The following is a 20,729-nucleotide window of genomic DNA, read 5'->3' as shown; positions in this document are numbered from 1 at the left end:
ATGGATATGAGTGTGTGCAGCCTCTGCAGGGGTTTCTGACTCAGATACTCTGCTGATGTGTGTGCATTTGTCTGTGTGTGTTTGTCTGTGTCTGTGTCTGTGTGTGTGTGTGTGTGTGTGTGTGTGTGTGTGTGTGTGTGTGTGTGTGTGTGTGATCCTGTCATTGCAGCCCAGACACCCATTGAGGAGTTCACTCCCACTCCGGCGTTCCCAGCACTGCAGTACCTCGAGTCTGTTGACGAGGGGGGTGTGGCCTGGAGAGCGGGCCTGCGAATGGGAGACTTCCTCATTGAGGTTTGTGCAGAGTTGAATCTTGGGACATGTAGTACTTTTATTATTGGGTTAGGATGAAGTCCCTCACTATCCCCCTCTTTCTCTCTCTGCCTATCCAGGTGAATGGGCAGAATGTGGTTAAGGTAGGCCACAGACAGGTGGTCAACATGATCCGGCAAGGTGGCAACAGCCTGATGGTGAAGGTCGTCATGGTAACTCGCAATCCTGACTTGGACGATGGCACCAGAAAGAAAAGTAAGAAAGTGCTGCTTCTACTGACAATGATAAAGAGACGAGTAAAAATACTGTTGGTGGCGATGATGATGATGATGATGATGATGATGATGCAGATGATTCTAATGATGTTGATGATGCCGATGATGATGATGATGCTATCAATGTTTAGTATCACAAGTAAAGGTTCCACTGTGTCCACTGAAGAATGTTGTCATGCTGCTGATTGTTTATTAGCCTTAATAAACAAGCATGCAAATATGACAATGCTATTGCTAGTGGTGAGTCTAATGAAGACAGCTGTATGATGAGGAGTCTGGTGACAGAACTCTTCCTCCCTCCCTCTCACTGTCTCTCCCTCTCTCTCTCTCTCTCTCTCTCTCTCTCTCTCTCTCTCTCTCTCTCTCTTCTTCTTTTCTCTCCCTCTATCCACAGTCCCTCAACAGAGTAAGCGTCTGAGCACGCCGGCAATAGCCCTGCGCTCCAAATCCATGACCTCGGAGCTGGAGGAGATGGGTAAGACTCAGCACAAAGGCAGGAGAATAAGTAGGAAGAGAGTGGGGGGTGGGGATGGAGATAGCAGGACAGAGGATGAAAGGGCCAGCAAGAAGGGGGGGGGACGATGGAAGGACGAGGGCTTTTCCAGCCATCAGCTGAGGAGAGGAAATGGAGGTGAAGAGGGGAGGATTGGGATGTGAGGAGTGAGAAGGAGGGAGGGAGAAAAAGGAGGTCAGGTGAGCTGAGGGGAGCGGGCAGAGCTGGGCACAAGAGGCAGGGGGATGGAACCTGAAGGAAAGGGGAAGAGGAAAAGGAGAGCCAAGGGACTGTGAAGACTGCAGCAGTGCACTATGGGTAGTGCAGGGACAGAGTTGGATAGAGAAGGAGAAGTATGGTGGGAGATAATAGGAGGAGGAAGAGGAGGTGCAGAAAGTGTGGATGAGAGTCTCAATGCATTTCACTGTTCTTTCAGAGGTTCCACACTGTCACTACCAGCACCCCCACTACAGGTAACCCCCCCCCCCCCCCAGCTGCCCCCTCGCCAGTAAAAGCCCTCCTTTTCCACGCACCCCCATGTGCCCCCTCACTGCCCCGCTCCCCCTCGATTCTCCCCCCGGCTTACCGCCTGCACCCTTCTCAGCTTGATCTAGTGCCCCTACCTCACCCCCGCCCTCTCCCCCCACTGTCCCCTCCTCTGAACAGACCCCCACCCCACCCCTCAACAACCCCACTACTCCTCCAATCCGGTGAAAAACAAAAGAAAACACACACAGAGATCCAGTGCCGTGTGTATGTGTGTGTGTGTGTGTGTGTGTGCCCACGTTGCCACGGCAACCCCTCTGTAGGGTAGGCGTCCCTTGAAAGGGAAAAGGCTGCGCTCTGCGCGCCCCGCCTGCCTGGCCGCTCTCGCCGTGGGCACGCTGGCGACCGAGCTGAGGCCGATTAAGCGCCGCGATGCCATGCTGATAACAACCGAGAATTAAAACTCCTACAGCTGACTTCAGTTAATTAACCGGCGCTGGTGGGTTCTTTTAATCATAAAAACCATCCACCACCAGTCACCAGCAGTCCTCCTGCCTGTAGTATGTGCTGAGATCTGATCGTGTAGTCCGTATAGGTCTGTTTATCTGTTTATTATAAGTCTGTTTACCTGTTTATTCCCCTGACAACGAGTAAATACCCCACTGGCTCTTCCATTTGCTCTGTTCGGTATCATGGGGGCTAGCTAGCGCAACCAACGCTGACCAAAAAGGGAATCGTATCTCACTCGCTCAATCGCTCGCTCGCCTGTGCTCTAAGCTGCTCGAGTCTGTCCTGCTGTCTCACTATGACTCACATGCTGTTTGGCATCGCGTTCGCCAGCGAAAGTGTCAGCTGTTGAGTTGTCTCCAAGCAAACCGCAAACCACCACGCCACTCACTCAGTGTGAACCTGCCACCCTCCGAACACAATTTTTGTTGCCCAAAGCCTCCCAGTTAGTTTTCTGTTGAAAGAATTGCACAGGTTTTTAGGGAATAACTTGAAGGCAGCCTCAAATACAAACCCCTATTTGTATTGTCAAGGAAGCGAATATTTCAGTCTCACTTTGAAGTAGTCTCCAGCGATACACCAACAAGTGGCACAGCAATGCGATACAAGGCTTACATATTCACCAGCAAGGAATCAGGGCCCAGTTAGGAACCTCTTCTTGGGAACATTCTTTCCCAAACCCACCAAATCCCACACAAGGTCACTATTTTCAACACATACGTAGTCTTCTCTCATACAGGTCTTGCTTGACACATACTGCCTCCTCTTCCTGTTGTAGCTCAGGTGAATCACTGATTTTTGAAGGACATCCTCTGTGTTTGTCAGTAATATATAGTATCTATGGTAGCAGATTGGTCCTATTATGTTGTACATTTCATACAGTGATATTGCTGTATTCTTTGAGATGTCTTCTAGATTGTGTTATGTCTGCTAAGTAAAGACCGGTAGACAAAACAAAACCAAATAAGTTGCTAAAAGAAAACAAAGGTTGTTAAAGTGGTGGTTTGACATATCGATGGTTCTCGGGCATCATTTGCGCTTATTTAAATGAAGACTGTCACCTCAGGAGGTAGGAATGGTCCAGCTGTTTGTCATTTTCATGTCAAAAATGCCGTGAGCAATCGATTATGGCTGACGCACCTGTGGCAGAGAGAGAATTGATCCGTGCGGACGAATGTCCTCCCCAAGGGCCGCCGGGTTCGACCATATGCTGACTGCAGCACTCGGGAGCTCTTTTTATTTTTTGGCGGGCGAGGACGGCGGCGTTTTTAGGAGGGGGTGGGGGAGAGTGGATCTCGCTCACCTGACCTCTACGCCAGCTGCAGTGTCCGGACTCACCTCCGCGTGGCCTCACCGCACAGATGGCCGCCGGAGCCCTTTTTGTTTTTATCGCTTCGTCAACTCCTCGACTTATTTACATCTTCACATCTCACATAAATATTTGCATTTTATTCAAAGAGCCGCACAGCACAGCTGTGCATGTTCATCAGGATGTTTGTGTTGCCTTAGCATCAAGCCCCATGACCTGAGTGCTGTTCGAACTTTACTTTTCTGGTGGTGTAACAGACGAGCTGGGGGAAGATGCACCAGAGAGCAACACACACTTTTCTCCGAAGGGGTGTTTATGTAAATCACTGCTCGTCGGGTTGGATATTTGTTGAGATTTGTTGTCGTTTCTTTTGAGACATTCGCACACGTGATGGGCTTTTTGGTCTTTATCCATTGCTGATGATTAGTCACAAGTCTGAGCCCCCCGAGGACTTCCACCGACTCGCTCAAGACGCTCACGCACCCTGGAAGCATTATGGCTCCGACAAGAGGCTCATCTGATAGTCAATGCAGCTCAAACTCCCCTCCCTGATAAAGACATTTGTCATGCTTGTTATAACTATGAAGCACTTAGTCACGCAAGCACATGAGCATGGGCACTAGCGCACACACACACACACACACACACACACACACTCACACTCACTCACTTACACACCACACACACACTCGCACTACACAGTCTTACATTAATATAATATAAATATAATATTCTCATATGAACACACACCCTCACTGGTGACTCTTAAAACCCCTTCCCTGCACTCTCGTGTTCAACATGTGCTGTAGTTGTGCTCTAACCACTAACACCTCTGACCCTTCTCCTCTCTTTGTCCGTCCCTGCTGACACCTAACAGTGGACAGAGGTGAGCTGCATGGTGTGTGTGTGTGTGTGTGTGTGTGTGTGTGTGTGTGTCTGTGTGTGTGTGTGTGTGTGTGTGTGCGCGTGCATGCAATGTCCTGTGAGAGAGTAAGAGAATGAGTGTGTCTTTTCAGACATCGTGTTTGCCTGTTTTTATGTATGTGATCAAAGAAAATACGTAGAGATAAATTACTTTCTGTGTGAGTTTCTGGGTGTGCTTAAAGGCAGTGGCGGATGGTTAGTATCTGTGTGTGTGTGTGTGTGTGTGTGTGTAGTATTCTGCAGAGCCAGTGGTAACATACTGTAATGGACCCAGTGAGAGCGCAGTCGTATTATTGTTGTTAGGGGATATAGCTGTGATTGGAGTGAGCATAAATATCCGTAGCAATGCGCACTGGCCATATGCCTGTGGAATACTGAGCCCTGTCTCTCTTCTTTTCCCATCTGCAGCTGCTACGCCATGGAAAAAAAAATCAGGTACGATGACCAGTCTGTGCACTAACCCACACCTACACACACAATTGCTGAACACAAGGTTTGATGACTGGGCATAGAGATGACTGTAATGTGAAAGAAGTCATTTGAGAAAAATAATTAATTGGGAAACATGGTGACACAGATGTTAAAGTGTTAATATTTAGTAAGTGTTTTTATTCATTGTTTTAGGAAGGTTTCTGTCCTGATATCCTGAAATTCATTCCGAATTGGCCACCCAGGCTATTTAACATATTGGTTTTACAACAGAACATCCTCAAAAACAGTGCAACCGGAAAGTTCAATCAATTTAATCCATTTTAAGATGAGTTTGAAACAGCAAAATGTGGAAAACTTGAGTCTGAAAACTTTCCGGTTGCACTGCCAGTTTATATTAGAGTCAGCTGTGCTGTGGATGTTTGCAAAGCAAGTGGGTCATCAAATCAACCTCCTCAATCCTTTTTAAGAGACTAGCTACTTGCCAAGTTGAAACACAGGACACTGGATAGTATGACTTCATTATTTCTGCAGATAACCTATTAATGTACACTTTTTAATGTGTTATATTCATAGAGTTCGAATCCTCCCAAGTTACCGAGAAGAAGAGGACAGTCTATCAGATGGCTTTGAGTAAGTCTGTCTGTGACATTCCTGTGGCTATGTGGTTTTGGACTAGTTTCCCAAACAGCCAAAGTCCCTATATTAGATTGATACAAAAAAGTAGTTCTTCAAATGTAGACAAACTTGGCCCAGGTTCTAGGAGTAATCCTGCATTTAGCAAAACAGCTCTTTGGAAACATTTTTTGTGTGTGAGTTCCTAAAATCCAGAGAGTCACTTTGTCTTGTCTGTTCCTCAGATAAACTGGATGAGATTTTGGCTGCAGCTCAACAGACAATCAGCACCAATGAGGGGCCGGGGGTTCGGGCGCAGGGGTCAAAGAGAGAGCGAGGCCGCAGCTTTTACGGCAATGAGGTATGCATGTATAATGTATATTTTTACATATATTTACATAATGCAGCCTATATGTAGTGCTCTGTGTATGTGTGTGTGTGTGTGTGTGTGTGTTTGTGCGTGTGGTTGTGTATGTATGCCAATGTATGTGTGGCGAAGTTCCATTTAAACTGCATAATGTATGTGTGTGTCTATGATTCCAGAACACTGAATCACATGAGCTGTGTAAACACAAACTCAAACTGAACTCAATTACGGCTCTAATGTCTCACTTACCCCTATTTGAAAGTGCATTCATAAACTCTCCATATCATTTTAATTGTCTGTGTGGGCAAATCTTCACCACAAGGGAGCAGTAATTCACATATTGGTAAAATGATATTTGAGTAGTCTGATGTTATCCACTGTGGTGGTGGTGTGTGGCACTTGTTGAAATTCAAGCCCATTACTGGTGATATAATGCAGGCTCTGTCTGTCTGTCTGTCTGTCTGTCTGTCTGTCTGTCTGTCTGTGGTATGACTGTGCTTCCCTCCTCCTCTCGCTCTCCTTATGCAGCCAAATTATGACCAGTCGGGGATGGGGATGATGTCGTCTGGGGCAGGGCTTGGTTATGACCGGGGCCAGTTTGCCTCTGGCCACGCCCCTCCTCACGGTATGCTGCGACAGAAGTCCATCGGTGAGACTGTCCGACCTCCCAGCTGTCTGTCTGCCTGTCTGTTTGTCCGCCCCACCTCAAGCCTCTGTCTGCGCAACCTCCACGTGCCCTAGTCCTCTTTCTCTGTGCAGTAGCGGCGTCTGGGGGCTATAGCACATGTAGCGCTAAAAAAAGGGATAGCAGGTTGTGGCATTATCTGTCTTGCTCTAGAGTGAGTCTTTAGCTTCAGCGGAGTCAAATCTATGCTTAATGTGTGTTTGAGTTTCTGTGTGTGTCCAGTGACTGACAATTGACAGTGCCATTCGGTGTGTGCAGGGGTAGAATAAGCTCATCTATTTAGACAAGAGAAGTAATGCAGCTACCCTGGAATAAGCAACAAGTGTCCATGTTCAAGTCTCCATACTAGAACTATGTAGAAGTGGACAATTTCATGTCAATTAAGTTAGTTATGTTTGAGGAAATTAAATGGTGAAACATTGATGTTGGGCAGGCAAATGATATCATTCTCATGAAACATAACACATAAGATGAAAGCACATCTTTGAACATGACCAGGCAGACAGACCAACTTCAAAATGGACACTCTCACTTGTACCCTGATGGCATGTGTTCTTATGTCAATCATTTCAGACTCACAGTCAGAATCCTCCTCTCATTTTGCGCATGCCATCTACCAGGTGCCCTCCTCTCCACATGTTTCCATGTCCCGTTCATATAAACTCTCTCTCCCTCTTCCATGTCATCTGTTCACAGGCTGCTCTGTCCATCATGTGGCCTTGTTCTCTCCATCATTGTTCCACTCTTTTCCTCAAGGTGAATTCATCCTCTCATCATCAACATCTCCCCCTCTGACATCTTTCACTCAATCTACTGCTCCTATGACTCCTCCATCCCTCCCCTTCTTCCTCCCTCTATTTCTCTCTTTCTTTCTTTCTTTCTTTCTTTCTTTCTTTCTCTTTCTCCCTCTTTTTCTCCTTCTCTCCGCCTCTCTTTCATCTCTTCTTTTCTCCAACTCCCTGTAGGGGTCCCTGAGGAGGAGAAGTCGTACCTCCATCCTCCGGGCATGAAGTTTGCGCGCAGCTTATCCGTCCCTGGCTCAGACGAAATCCCCCCACCCCCGACCACGGCTCCGCCCGACCCCCCCTTCTCCTCGGCGCCTCCCCTCGGCTGGAGGGGCAAGACTGCCCAGCAGTCGTCCGCCGTGTCCGTGTCCCAGTCCACCGCCACCTCCGCACACTACCAGCTCTACCAGCAGTCCGGTTACACCGGCAGGGACAGGGGTGGCGGAGGCCCACCGCCTGACCACACCGCCGCCTCCTACGCCCACCAGGCACCCACTAGGACCGCCTCCCGAAAGGTGATTGGCTACCCAGGTGAAGTGGGCGGGGTGTCGGGGGCCGGGGGTGCTGCCGGTATGGGCATGGGTGGAGGGAAAGCGGCGGGCTTGAGGAGGGGTTACAGTAATGCCGTGCCCCCGACCAGCATCGCCACAGTGATGCCCCAGCAGCAGATGCAGGCATCCCAGGGCCAGCCACGGGGTCCTGGGGACCAGCGAGGGGCCGCCGGCGCAGGGGGTGGCGGTGGGGTTGGAGCAGGGGCGGGCGGTGGTGGTGGTGGTGGCGTGCCGAAGGGCGGCGCCCGGCGGGGGAAGGGCCCTCTGGTCAAGCAGTCCAAGGTGGAGGACATGCGCTCGGCCCAGCTGGCGGCCCTGGGAGGGAAGGGCTCGGTGGAGAAGAGCTCCATCCCCATCCCCACCATCATCGTCAAGGCGCCCTCCACCAGCAGCAGCGGCCGCAGCAGCCAGGGCAGCAGCGTGGAGGCCGAGCCTCCCCAGGGCACCTCCGCAGATGCCGACGGCTCTCAGCCCCCGCCCGGAGCGGCCCCGCCACCCCCGGCCGTCACACCGCCCGCTCCCCCGTCCACGCCAGCTCCGCCACCCCCCTCCATGCCCCCGGCTCTGCCCCCGTCGCTGCCCTCCATCCGGGCACAGGACAGCATGGACTTCACCAGCCAGTTCGGCGCCGCCATCGTCGGGGCGGCCCGGCGTGATCGCGAACGCTTCCACGAGGCACGCCGGAAGAGTGCCTCCTTCTTCCTCTCGGCCGAGGAGGACGTCGGGGGTGCGATGGTTGGAGGAGGAGTAGCAGGAGGAGGAGGCGGAGTGGGCGCTGGAGGAAGAGTGGGAGCTTCCCAGCAGCATCAGCTGGGCGCCCAGCCCACCCCCCGCCTGCGCCCGTCCAAGTCCATAGACGAGGGCATGTTTTCGGGCGACACCTTCATCCACCAGGCCCGCAGCATGCCGCCGGCCTTCGGGCTGCCCGAGTACTCCACAACCGCCACGGGGCAGATGGGCGACTACCAGCCCAAGTCGGTCCCGGTCGACTTCTACGGTGCCGGCATTCGGACTCAACAGCAGCAGCTGCAGCAGCAACAACAGCAGCAGCTGCAGCACACCACCACCTTCATCCACCCGCTGACGGGGAAGGTCCTGGACCCATCGTCGCCGCTGGGCCTAGCCCTGGCCGCCCGGGAGCGCGCCCTGAAGGACGACAGCCGCATGCGGCGCGACCGGACGGCAGGCGGAGGAGCCGAGCACATGTTCACCCGGCAGCTGTCCAGCGTGGGCGTGTACCCGTCCGCCAGCCCGGCGGCCTCATCCTCGACGCCCTCGCACTCCTCGGGCACCTCCTCCTACCTGGTCACCTCGTCCTCGCTGGCGGCCACCACCACGTCCACGCGGCCGCCCTCGCCCAGGATCCTGCGCTGGGGCGAGGACGGGTCCGGCTCGGATCGCGAGCGGGAGACCAGCGGACCAGCGGGAGGCGGAGGAGGTGGAAGCGGGCGCCATGCGCCCTGGAGGGTTGCGAGTCCCGCTTCGGAAGACAAAGGCGGTCCCATCAGCACTACCACTACCAGGCCCAGCAGCAGCACTACCAGCCCAGCTACAAGGAGCGGGAGCGCCAGCGCGAGAGGTCCCGGGAGAGAGACGCGGAGCGGGCACAGCGATCGCAGACGCCGCCACAACAGCAGCAGCAGCAGTTACAACAACAGCAGCAGCATCAGTTACAACAACAGCAGCAGCAGCAGGCATCCCAGCAACCACGGCGGCCGTCCTTCCTGCGCATGGAGAGCGAAGCGGGCTCCTACATCCTGTCTCTCACACCTCCCTCCCCACCAGCTGTGACCAGCCAGACCCAGGGAGGAGGAGGAGCGGGCGAACGGGGCACCGCTGCTGCCGCCGGTGGCTCTGGCATCATGGTCCTCCCACCCCCCGCGCCATCCGTGGATGCCGACGACGAGTTTGTGTTCGCCGACCCACTGCCTCCGCCATTGGAGTTCGCCAACAGCTTCGACCGGGGCATCCCGTCGAGTGGCATGAGCGCCTACGCCAGCCTGGTGGCCAACAGCATGGTGTCACGGCAACAGCAACAGCAGCTGCACTTTCAACAGCAGCAGCACCTCCAACAGCAGCAGCAGCACCTCCAACAGCAGCAGCAGTACAGCGTCCCCCAGCCCCCTCCGCCACCTCCGCCTCCTCCACCTCCTCCGCCCCCACCACCCCAGAAGGAGTCCTACATCCTGACCGGATACTCACCGCACACGCCCCTGCCCTCCCCCCAGGCTGGAGACTCTACCACGTCCAGCCTCACGTCCTATGACAGCGAGGTGGCCAACTTGACTCAGTCGGCCCCCTCGCCCTCCTCCCCCCACATCCAGCACCCGGCCTCCCCATCCCACGGCCACTCCCACACCTCCCACTCCTCGGCCCTCCAGCCGTCCGGTCCTCCTCCCCCACCCAGCGTCTCACCTCCACCTCCTCCGACGTCGACCTCTGCCTACCACCACCACCGGTCCTACGGCCTCTCCCAGACACAGGCACAGCACCACCTGTACAACAGCACCCACTCGGTGACGGGACGGGCCTCCTCCCCCACCCCTCCACCCCAGTCCATCAGCACAGTGCCTCCTCCACCCGCCTACCGAAGCCCGTCGCCCGTGCCCACGTCTGCATCCTCTGCTGCCCTCAGGGGCGTCTCGCTGGCCACTGCTACCGCCACGTCCAGCGCCGCCTCCGTGACCAGCTCCGCGCCGAGTGAGCGCCCGGCCACGGTCTCCACAGTGGCCACGGGCGGTGGGATCCGACGGGGGTCCGACCACCGGACACCCACAGTTGCCTCCACCACATCCTCCAAGAGCGTCGGCGAGTCGCAGGAGACAGTGGTGGACTCGGGCATCGAGGAGCTGGACAGCCGCAGTAGCAGTGACCACCACCTGGACAGCATCCTGGCCATGAGCCGTGCCGAGCGGCTGGAGCGGGGCGGCGGTGTGCTGCCCAGCGAGAGCGACCGCACCAGCACCGACCTGCTCGAGTCCTACATGAGCTACCTGGATGGACAGTCCTTCGAGATGCACAACACCAAGACGGCCGCCAACGCTGCTGCCGCCGCGTCCACCTCAGCCGCCTCTAGCGGCTCGGCCGTCTCCACCTACCCCAAAGTGCACGCCACCGCTGAGGCGTGGCCGCCGGGCAGACCAGCCGCGGCACCAGCTGCCTCCGTCGCCCAGAAAGCAGCCAGGAGGAGGATGACGATGACGAAGAGGCAGAGGCGGAAGCGGCAGCGGCAGAGCGGCAGGCAGAGAGACAGCTACGCCTGCGGGGAGTCGGGAACCTCAGTCACCCTCGATGTTGCATTACTCTGAGAGGCCCCAAGACGCCGAGATGAAGTCCATGTGGGGCGACGGGACGCAGATGTCCACAGGGGCCTCCGGCAGGGACGAGGGTGGAGCGCAGAGCTTCATCGAGGGGCGCAAGATGCACCCGCCCATGTCCGGCATGAAGGCCAGCATCATCAATGAGCTGAGCAGCAAGCTGCACGAGAGGAACAAAGGCATTGAGAGCTGGGGCAGCCAGAGGTCACTTGCCAGACACAGGTAATTGTCTGTGTGTGTGTGTGTGTGTGTGTGTGAGTGTGCGTGTGTGTGTGAGTGTGTGTGTGTCATGGTGTGCCTGTGAGTACTGCTGACACAGTGGGCTGTGGAATAAAACATGACTGAGGCAGTAAAGCATTTGTTATGTTACTCTCAGTGCAGCTTGTTTATGTGCTTGTTTATGTTCTCTGTGCTTTGTGTGTGTGTGTGTGTGAGAGGGAGTGAACCATGGCAATACTGATTCTTCTCAAGATTATTGAGGCATTTGTAGCCATGTGAATTTATGGTTTCTAAGAGCAATCACAGTGTGTTTAGAGCAGGATTGAAGGACAAGTATGTTTTATTCACATCTAGCTCTTGAAAAGAAATCCCTGGTTTCAGAACTCAGGCTTGTTCCTTGATCGATTCAATTTATTTCAACTGTATCAAGAAAATTTAAAAAACGGTTTCTAGATGCTTAACAGAACTGAGATCCGATACCCCCTAAAGCAAGTACTACTAGAAGATACTGAAATGAGGTGGGGTTGGCAAGAGATTTGAAGGACAAGAAAGAAGCAGATGAATTCATACGCACACCAGGACACATTAAAACCCTTTAACTGGCACACCATGATAAAAGTGAAAATTTTGTTTTTGTTTGTTTTATCTTGCTCTATTAGGCTGTAGTATAAAAAAACTGTGATTTTTTTCAAAGTATATAAGTATAAGTATAAGTATAAGTATATATACTCTTTTGATCCCGTGAGGGAAATTTGGTCTCTGCATTTATCCCAATCCGTGAATTAGTGAAACACACTTAGCACACAGTGAACACACAGTTAGGTGAAGCACACACTAATCCCGGCCCAGTGAGCTGCCTGCAACAACAGCGGCGCTCGGGGAGCAGTGAGGGGTTAGGTGCCTTGCTCAAGGTCACTTCAGCCATGCCTACTGGTCAGGGTTCAAACCGGGAACCCTCCGGTTACAAGTCCGAAGCACTAACCAGTAGGCCACGGCTGCCCCATCCTGGGACCCTCCCATTCAATTTCTATGAACCTCTACCAAACGGTTGAGGCCCCAGTTTATGGTAAAACTCAGTTATCTGAAAAAAGTAGTATTATCTTGTAGCCCTGGTCCCAGAGTTTAAGAAAAAATCATGTTAACAAGAAATAAACTCATTCCCACTGTACCTGGTAGACCACTTAAGTAAATCCCCCATTGAAATGAATGGGATTTTATGGATTTAGGTGAAGAAAATTTATACATAATACATTTTGGCCTGGACCATGAAGAGAAAAATGATTCAACTATATAAACCATATATTTTCTGAAAGCGTATACTCTCAGGATATGATCTAACATGACATGAAACTTGTCCTACCCTCCTCATTAGTATGTTGCCCAAACATAACACATTGGGTATTAGTAAATTAAGCATATTGCTGATACATTTTGGGCTGTATCTTGAAGGAAAAACAAATTAAACCACCTAAACCATATATTGTCTGAAATCATATACCCTCAAGATGTGAACTAACATGGGTTTTGACATTTGTCACCCGCCTCATCACATGATAGCCTAAAACGGTATTAGCCATATACACTATTTACCAATACCCAATATATTATGTATGGGCAACATACTAGGAGGATACTATGAGGAGGATGGAACATGTCTCATGTCATGTTAGATCACATCCTGATGGTCTAAGCTTTCAGAAAATATATGGTTTATATAGTTGAATCAGTTTCCCCTTCATGGTACAGACCAAAATGTATTGAATTGCATTGAATTGCATACTTAAGCATATTTGATATATTTCATGCTTATATGCTTTTTACACATATATATATGCTGTGTTTACAGTAGTAGTATACATTTAAAAACAGTATATAATGCTTAATATAATGAATTCATCAACTGTTTTGTTGAGCATGTTTTCAAAAAATTATTTGATCATGAAAAAATATATATTTAATATAGTTAATACATGTGTTATTCCACTTCATTTTAACATAATAATGAAGAAAAAAAGTCTTACTTTTGACTTGGTAGATGTGACTCCACAAAATATGGCCGAAATCGTGTAAATTAATTTCTTAAATCGCGTATGATGAGAAGGTGTGGCCTTCAACATTACAGGGGTACTGAGCAAATATTTTGTGCTTAACATGTAGTAGCTACTCAAGTGGTAGATATGGCTCCATATGTTTAAACTCAAAACAGTTGGATTTTTTGGTAAGATATGTTGTCTTAAAGTGTGCTCTACCAAAAGGTATCAAACTGTGAAATATTTCACTCATTTCCATTTTTAGACAAAGCCAGGGAGCCTCTTGAGAGAGTAGATAGATAGATAGATAGATAGATACTTTATTGATCTCCAGGGGAAATTCAAGGTCTCAGTAGCATACAGACATCACGCACACATTCACTAACAGCAGAAAAAAGTAATTAAAAGTATATAATATAAAAAACACAACTAAGCAATAAGGACAGTAGAAAATAAAGAATATACTAAATATACTAAAATACAAATTATACTAAATAACACTTGATCTAAATCAATTCTAAAAACAGTATCCACATAGTGGGTGATTAATCAAGAGGCGCTTGCAATGACTGAGGCAGGGACTGAGCCTGTGATTCTCTGTGCATAGTAAGGTAAGGTAAGGGGCTCTGTGTGAGTGAGTGTCATGGTGATGGTGCAAATGAGTAAGTCCAACAGTGCAACAGTGCAAGAATAAAGTCTAGAGACCAGCATAAAATAAATATGGACATATCAGACTAGGCAAGGTAATATAAAAAAAAACTATATATATATAACTATATTAAGAAAAGGTATAAGTGTGGCCACAATTCGGCTGTGGCATGGAGGGAGGGGTTATGCATATGTGCTAATATAGCAGGCAAACAGTGAGGCAGAAAGACAGTGGTAAAAAGTGGCTAGTGGACAGACAGTATCCAAACATGAAGGGGGTGAAGAGGCAGACAGTTGTGGGTTGCGACCCCTGGTTTAGACTTTAAGATGGAAAGGGTGAAGGGAGTAATGGCTTCAGCTGTTTTTAAAAAAAAATGTCAGCATTGTATACTTCAGGGCAGTCTACTGTATACTAAATGACAGTCAGTGGAGGCACTTTAGTTTGCCCTGTAAATAGATAAATATTAGCCTACTGTTTTCAGCTAATGGAATTGCCAATGTGTTATTGTTGCAATAATGTAATGTTTTTCGTAATGTTTGTCTTATTTTCATGTTATAAGGTTCCCCATAGCCCTGCTACTGTGTTATCAGAACCACTGTTAAATTGTTTAGTGTCTGTTTATTATTGTGTCAGTGGCTGGAAATGTGTGCTTTATTTGTCTGTAAGGTGTGTGCATATTGCAGTCGAGTGTGTTTGTTGTGTCTGTGCTTAAACTCTGCCTCTCTTTTTGTGTCCTCCCTCCCCCACCAACTGTGTGTTTGCGCTTACTCATCCCCAACATCTGTCTGTGTGTCAATCACCTAGACACAGGTAACGTGCCCAGAGACCGTGCACTCTTTACTTACAGTCTCATGTCTATCTGTCTCCAGCTCTGCCATGTCTCATGCTCGACTTCACCTCCTTCCTTTCTCCCTCCCTCAGGTTCTCCGAGGACTCCACGGCTGCCCTGAGCCCTCCCTCTGTCCGGTCCCCGTCTCCCTCCCCCATGTCGCACTCCCAGCCGTCCCTGGCCCCCTCCCCAACCGCCGGCTCCCAGTCGGGTCACTACTCCAGCTGGGCGCGGTCACCTTCGCCCCAGCCCCCGTCCGGCGCCTCTGGCCTCTCACAGGCGGCCCCGGCACGCTCCCATTCGCCCGTCTCCCCCAGCGCCTACTCCCCGTATCCGACGTCCCCCAAGCACCGGCCCGTGTACCGCACCAAAGCGCTGGAGTTCCAGTTCATCCCTAGTCGGGAGCGCAAGGGCGACGTCCAGCAGCGGCGCCGCGCCCCCAGCCCGCTCATCTCGCCATCGGAGAGGCCCAGGCTGGGCCCACCGCGGCCCTCCTCGCTGCCCATCCTCCCCACCACGCCGCTCTACAGCAGCCTGTACGACCTGCGCGGCTCCATCACGCCGCCGTCGCCCGCCAACCCGCTGGGCGATCCCTACTTCTCGCCGTCGCCGCCCCTCTTCGCCCAGTCGGGGGCGCCGCCGTCCAACGCCTCGCTGGTGGTGTCGCGCTCGCTCTCGCCCACGCACTTCCTCTCGGGGACGTCGTCACCGCCGCTGCACCCCATACCGCCCCCCACATGCCTCAGCTACCCGCACCTGCCGCCCCCCTCGCCCTCTAAGCCCTTCGCCTCCAAGCCGCTGCCCTACTGGACCAAGTACGACGTGGCTGACTGGCTGGGCTACCTGAACCTGGCCGAGCACCGCGAGCGCTTCCTGGACAACGAGATTGACGGCACGCACCTGCCCTCCCTCACCAAGGAGGACTACCTGGACTTGGGGGTGACCCGCGTGGGCCACCGTATGAACATCGAGAGGGCACTGCGCCGCGTGATGGACAGGTGAGAGAGGTGAGAGATAAGGCAGATAGAGAGAGAGAGGGAGGGAGAGGGAGAGAGAAAGATGGTGCAGAGAGAAAGATGGTGCAGTTGTGTCTGCCAAGGCATACCTCCCAATTCCAGACTACTCAACTCTTGGCGACATGCATGATTGATCTTTGCACCAAAGTGTTGAAAAAAACCAGCGAGACAGAAAGTGAGAGCATGCAAAGAGATTGAGATATAGAGGTACAGCTTATCAAACACAAACCCTGCTTTACCTTTTTTTACTCTTTTGAAGGCTCTCCAGCAGTCCCTTCCCCATCTCTGTTCTCTCTCCTCGTGATGGACAGACAGAGAGACGGAGGGATGAGGGAATGAGAAGCTGAGGCGGAGTACAAAAAAGAACAATGAAAGTGTGTGTGTGTGTGTGTGTGCGTGTGCGTGTGCGTGTGCGTGTGTGTATGTGAGTGTGTGAGGGAGAGAGAGAGTGAGAGAAAGAGAGAGTGAGACATCGAGAAAGAAAGAAAAAGAAAGCAGAGGCAAGAAGAGACTCAACCACTGCTGCTATCAAAGGTGAATTTTCAAATGGTACGGCCTGGAGTGTAAGGACTTCACCATCAACAGACATCACATGCATCACAACTGAGGATTGGATGGCTAAAGGGCTGAAGATAAATATATGTGAATATGGCCAGGGTATACACTCAAATACACCTAAATGTGTAAATGCACACACACACACACACACACTCTGACAAGCACGTGCCTCACAGCAACACATATACCGTAAACACATATCCGTATACCCCCCACACACACACACACACACACAGACACATAACTATACAAGCACATTCACTAAGAAAAATATCCTGAATGAACAAAAGGTAATTCATGACCAACCATGACCAAAATAACAGGCAACTTGGTGAAAAAGAGCCAAAAATAACCGAAACAATCAATTACCTGTAAGCTTTTTTTTTTAGCTTTTGTGAATTAGAACGAGCAATTCAGAAAGAGTGTGTGTAGAAACAGAGGAGAACCAGGCTAAGCCTGTCTGCTCGTCTCTCCACACTACTGTCAGTGACTTTGAGTTTCGGTGCTTTATTTAGCCTCTGGGTTCATTTCTCAAAAGAGCCATCTCTACTGCGGATGAAAACTCTCAGCTTAATTCAAATCATCGAAGCTCGGTGCAAGCAAACACTATTGGCTGAGTCTTCAGTAGGAGTGGTTGCCATCGGCGATTTGTAGAGCCTTGTCACCCACAGAAGATAATCCATCCTGTGACGGCGACAGGTCTACCCAAGCCAGAGGGATGATTGGTGAAATGTGTACGTTGGAGCGGATGAAGACTTTAGAGTAACAGATTTTTAATCGGTGGCACTTACGCATGCACTTGTTAAGTAGGTTGGCTCGCTTCGCACTGTGGAGTGACCTGGGAACGCTGTGGGCTTGGCCAGAGTTTGCATCGCATCCGAGGGGGAACTCCGCCAGCAGCCAGGTTACCAAGTTACCCCAGCAGTTTGAAAAAAAAGCCCAATCCCTCCCTTGTCCTACACCCCACCCTACCCCACCCCTTTGTAATAGTGTGAATGTGATTGGTGGAGACGTGTTTGGTAGGAGTCAGCATGATTGATTATTTTGTTCTTACCTCACCACTGGGGGGGGGGGGCTTGGTGTCCACAGAGAGAGACCTCTGGGTTCTGTTGTATTTCGCTACAGCTTCTTAATCATCTTACAATGACATATATACATATATAAATATATATATATATATACAGACTGGTCACTGTATTTCAAATCTGTAGCAAAAATAAGTGCCCAGACCAACAGTAGATCATACACACATACATGCACACACTCACACAAACACAATCTTACAGGAAACAGACACCAAATGTACAGAACAATTAAAACAAAACCTTCCACATACAGTATACTACACACACACATACATTCACACACTCACATACACAATCAATCTTTCGTATATTAGAAATAATGGGACACCTTCAATGTCTGTATGAATCATCACTGACATGGACATTGAAAAAAATCTATTCTGTAAGATGAGATGTAACGTTGTACAAAAAATATACTATAAGAATTGTCAAACTTTTTACAAGAGACTTGAGGAACTGAACTGACTGACTGCTAGACCAACAACTCCAATGCTACCATAGGGGTGGGAGGGGGGTGGTCACAGTCCCATTTGGAAGAACAAGTGAGATGGAGAGGGGGAGGGGAGGAGGAGGAAAGAGTCAAAACTGCCTAAATCTCTCTCTTTCCCGTCCCGTTCCTCCCCTGCCCCGGGACAATCCACATGGCACTTTTTCTACAGAAGCAGAGGAGGAAGAGGAAGAGGAAGGCTGCAAAAGGGATGCGCACTCACATCTGTTTTAATACGACAATTGTTATTCTAACAATTTTTAAACTTTGAGAAAAAAAATGGTATGGAATACTGCTATTGATATAGAGAATTATTGTTATTATTGCTGCCATTAATATCACTGGCCTCGTTGTTATCACCTTAATCTTTCGTCTTTTCCCCCTTTTTTGCTGTCCGAATTCCACTGTGTTGTCCATGGTAAGGCTATGGACATGTCATGGCTGAGATTTCAAGTGGTGTGAGTTTTTGGGATGAAAGCTGTGTGCTGAACATTGCTTACTGCTCCATTTCAGCACCTCGATATCCACATCTTGAGATTTCCATTCGTGTTAGTGAAAGCTGCATTTCCTTTAACACTAATCTGGTTCCCTGTATCATAAACCAAGGAGGTCCTCACTCTGGACTACTCAGCCACCTTGTGCTTACATCAATCAAAAATGTAGAGCTCTTCATATTTCAAGTCACCACTGATATGTTTTTAATGCAGTGATTATCACTTGCAGGGAAGTGGACAAAAAAAAAAAAGATGGTGAGAAGGGCTGCACTTTTTTTTTTTTTTAGTTGTTTGGCTATCTCTGGAACTTTCCATGTGTCATCCTGTTGGTGCTCTGCCCCTCTATCTCTCTCTCTCTCCCTCCCCTCCTCACCACATCACTCACACTTGCTGAAATCAATACAAAGGGCTCCTCCATCCCCACACCATGACCAGCTTAGCCCATCCCTGCTCTGTTGATGACCATCCTCCTCATGACTCATTTCTTCTCTCTCCATCTCTTTTCCAGAAACCATATATTTGGAGCCATCCTTCTGTTCCTTTCCTTTTAACGATGTGCTTGGCATAAATTGCGTTCTTCTAGCCTTCTCACTCATCAGTGGAGTTCTTTTGCACACCAAAACCACTAAAGAATATTTCGTCCACCGTGCTGAAATGAGGATCCATGTCCTCACTGTTTTTTTTACCCCTTTCTTTTTTCTTTGCAAATTTGGCTCATTTGTCAGTGTGATGACAGCAAGGACAGTGAAACACATGATCATCCTAAACCTACTACTTAAAAAAAAAAAAAAGAATTCAAAAGTTCTAAACAATCTCTGTCTTCCAGCTACTGTTTAAACATGGAGAAAAAAAAAAGATTGATTTGTTATTTATTCAGAATGCTTTCTACACAATCTGCCCCACGCTCTTTCTCCGCCGCTGCCCCCCCTCCCCCAGTCTCCCTCTCTTCCATGGCTTGCGTTGCTCCGCAGTTGCCTCGCCCCCCTCCCCCTCCCCCCTCCTTGTCTTTTTCGACACAACCGCTCACTGCCACCTCCTGTGAGGGAGACCCAAACGCCTCAGAGGCTCGGCCGGTGGCCCGTGCCGAGTCCTTAGACCTGCTCCATCCCACTGTGAATTTTTTGCTGTACCCCATCTGCATGGACAGAGATTCTGACTGGGCCACCTTCTTTTTGGTGACGGGGGGCGACAGGTCACTTAAGTGCTCTTCCGGGCACCCAAGTGGTCTGTGCCCAAGTACACAAGGTTGAGGAGGGGGAGGAAACAAAAAAAAGGAGGAAAGTGGAATGAATGAGATGGCTGGCCAGGAGGTGTAGAGAGCATCTGTTTTTGTTTCCTTTAAAGAAAAAAATGAACTATGAAGAGAAGAGAGATTATTTACAGACTATATATGTATATGTGATCTACATATACACACATTCATATACGCATATATAAGAATTAAAAATGTTTTAAGATATGAATAAATTATTAGTTATAATAAAGATGCAGGAATAATTCTGTGAGTTGTTACAGTGTGATGCTTCCAGACGAGCCTGCTTCTTTCCCCAGGGAACGTGTTTTCTTTCTGTTTGGTGCGACTTCCAATACAGAGTGTACTCAGCAAAACATCTGATTTTCTGGTTTGTTAAGTGGTATTATAGTGCAAGACTGATGTAAATTACAGTGCATGACTACAGCAGCTCTTGAGTGCTCTTTAAAGGTGTCTAGCCTTTTTCATATTACACTGATCTGATCACACTGTAGTTGACGTGCCACACTTAAATGCACTCAATCAAAAGAAATTGGGATAATAGACTATACAGCAATATGCATATATCGTCACTGTTTGTTTATACATCTTCACGATGCAGTGACCTCTGCATTTGTACATTCACCAATACAGTGATTTGGTCAAAACATTGTAACTGGGAGTCATGAGCAACTCCCCTGGCCCAAAATACACTGCATTTGCAAAGCCAAGTGTCCATGGTCATTTGGTGCTACAATATAAGAATTACTTCTACTCATGTGGTCAATTTAATATGGCTTTTTAATCGCACAACATTCAGCAATGAAGCCTGTTCACAAAAAGGTCTGTAGTAAAAACCTTTTCAGCAAAAAAATTTACACTACCATGGTTTTTCTTGGTATTGCTGAAAGGCCGGGTTTCCCCCATAATTTCTTCCTTCATACCTGCAAACTCAGAAGGGCTGAAAAAGGTGATATATTTCCGAAAGACGCCCCCCCGCAGAAGATTTGAAAAAGATACATTTTAACACGTAAATGAAGGGACATCGGGATTAACAGACATTTCCATTACATACACATGGGTAGACCTGCAATAATGAATATGATCATAGCCTA

At 49.6% G+C, this 20,729-nt stretch overlaps 1 protein-coding gene across 1 annotated transcript in view; it reads left to right on the top strand.

The window, feature by feature from the left end:
- Positions 1 to 16,525, top strand: part of shank1 (SH3 and multiple ankyrin repeat domains 1) — a 79,261-nt gene extending 62,736 nt beyond the window's left edge. Inside the window, 14 exon segments of the mRNA XM_048244988.1 lie at positions 170 to 294; positions 393 to 528; positions 943 to 1,023; positions 4,221 to 4,229; positions 4,676 to 4,702; positions 5,273 to 5,329; positions 5,557 to 5,672; positions 6,207 to 6,327; positions 7,329 to 9,146; positions 9,149 to 10,956; positions 11,009 to 11,238; positions 14,719 to 14,724; positions 14,836 to 15,741; positions 16,019 to 16,525. Coding sequence (XP_048100945.1) covers positions 170 to 294; positions 393 to 528; positions 943 to 1,023; positions 4,221 to 4,229; positions 4,676 to 4,702; positions 5,273 to 5,329; positions 5,557 to 5,672; positions 6,207 to 6,327; positions 7,329 to 9,146; positions 9,149 to 10,956; positions 11,009 to 11,238; positions 14,719 to 14,724; positions 14,836 to 15,741; positions 16,019 to 16,106 — 5,528 coding nt within the window. The 3' untranslated portion in view covers positions 16,107 to 16,525.
- Positions 16,526 to 20,729: the final 4,204 nt, after the last annotated feature.

The sequence above is a fragment of the Alosa alosa genome, chromosome 6 (assembly GCF_017589495.1).
Source record: "Alosa alosa isolate M-15738 ecotype Scorff River chromosome 6, AALO_Geno_1.1, whole genome shotgun sequence".
Lineage (NCBI taxonomy): Eukaryota > Metazoa > Chordata > Actinopteri > Clupeiformes > Clupeidae > Alosa > Alosa alosa.
The sequence above is the reverse complement of the archived record's forward strand: the minus strand, read 5'-3'. Positions and strand labels throughout refer to the sequence as shown.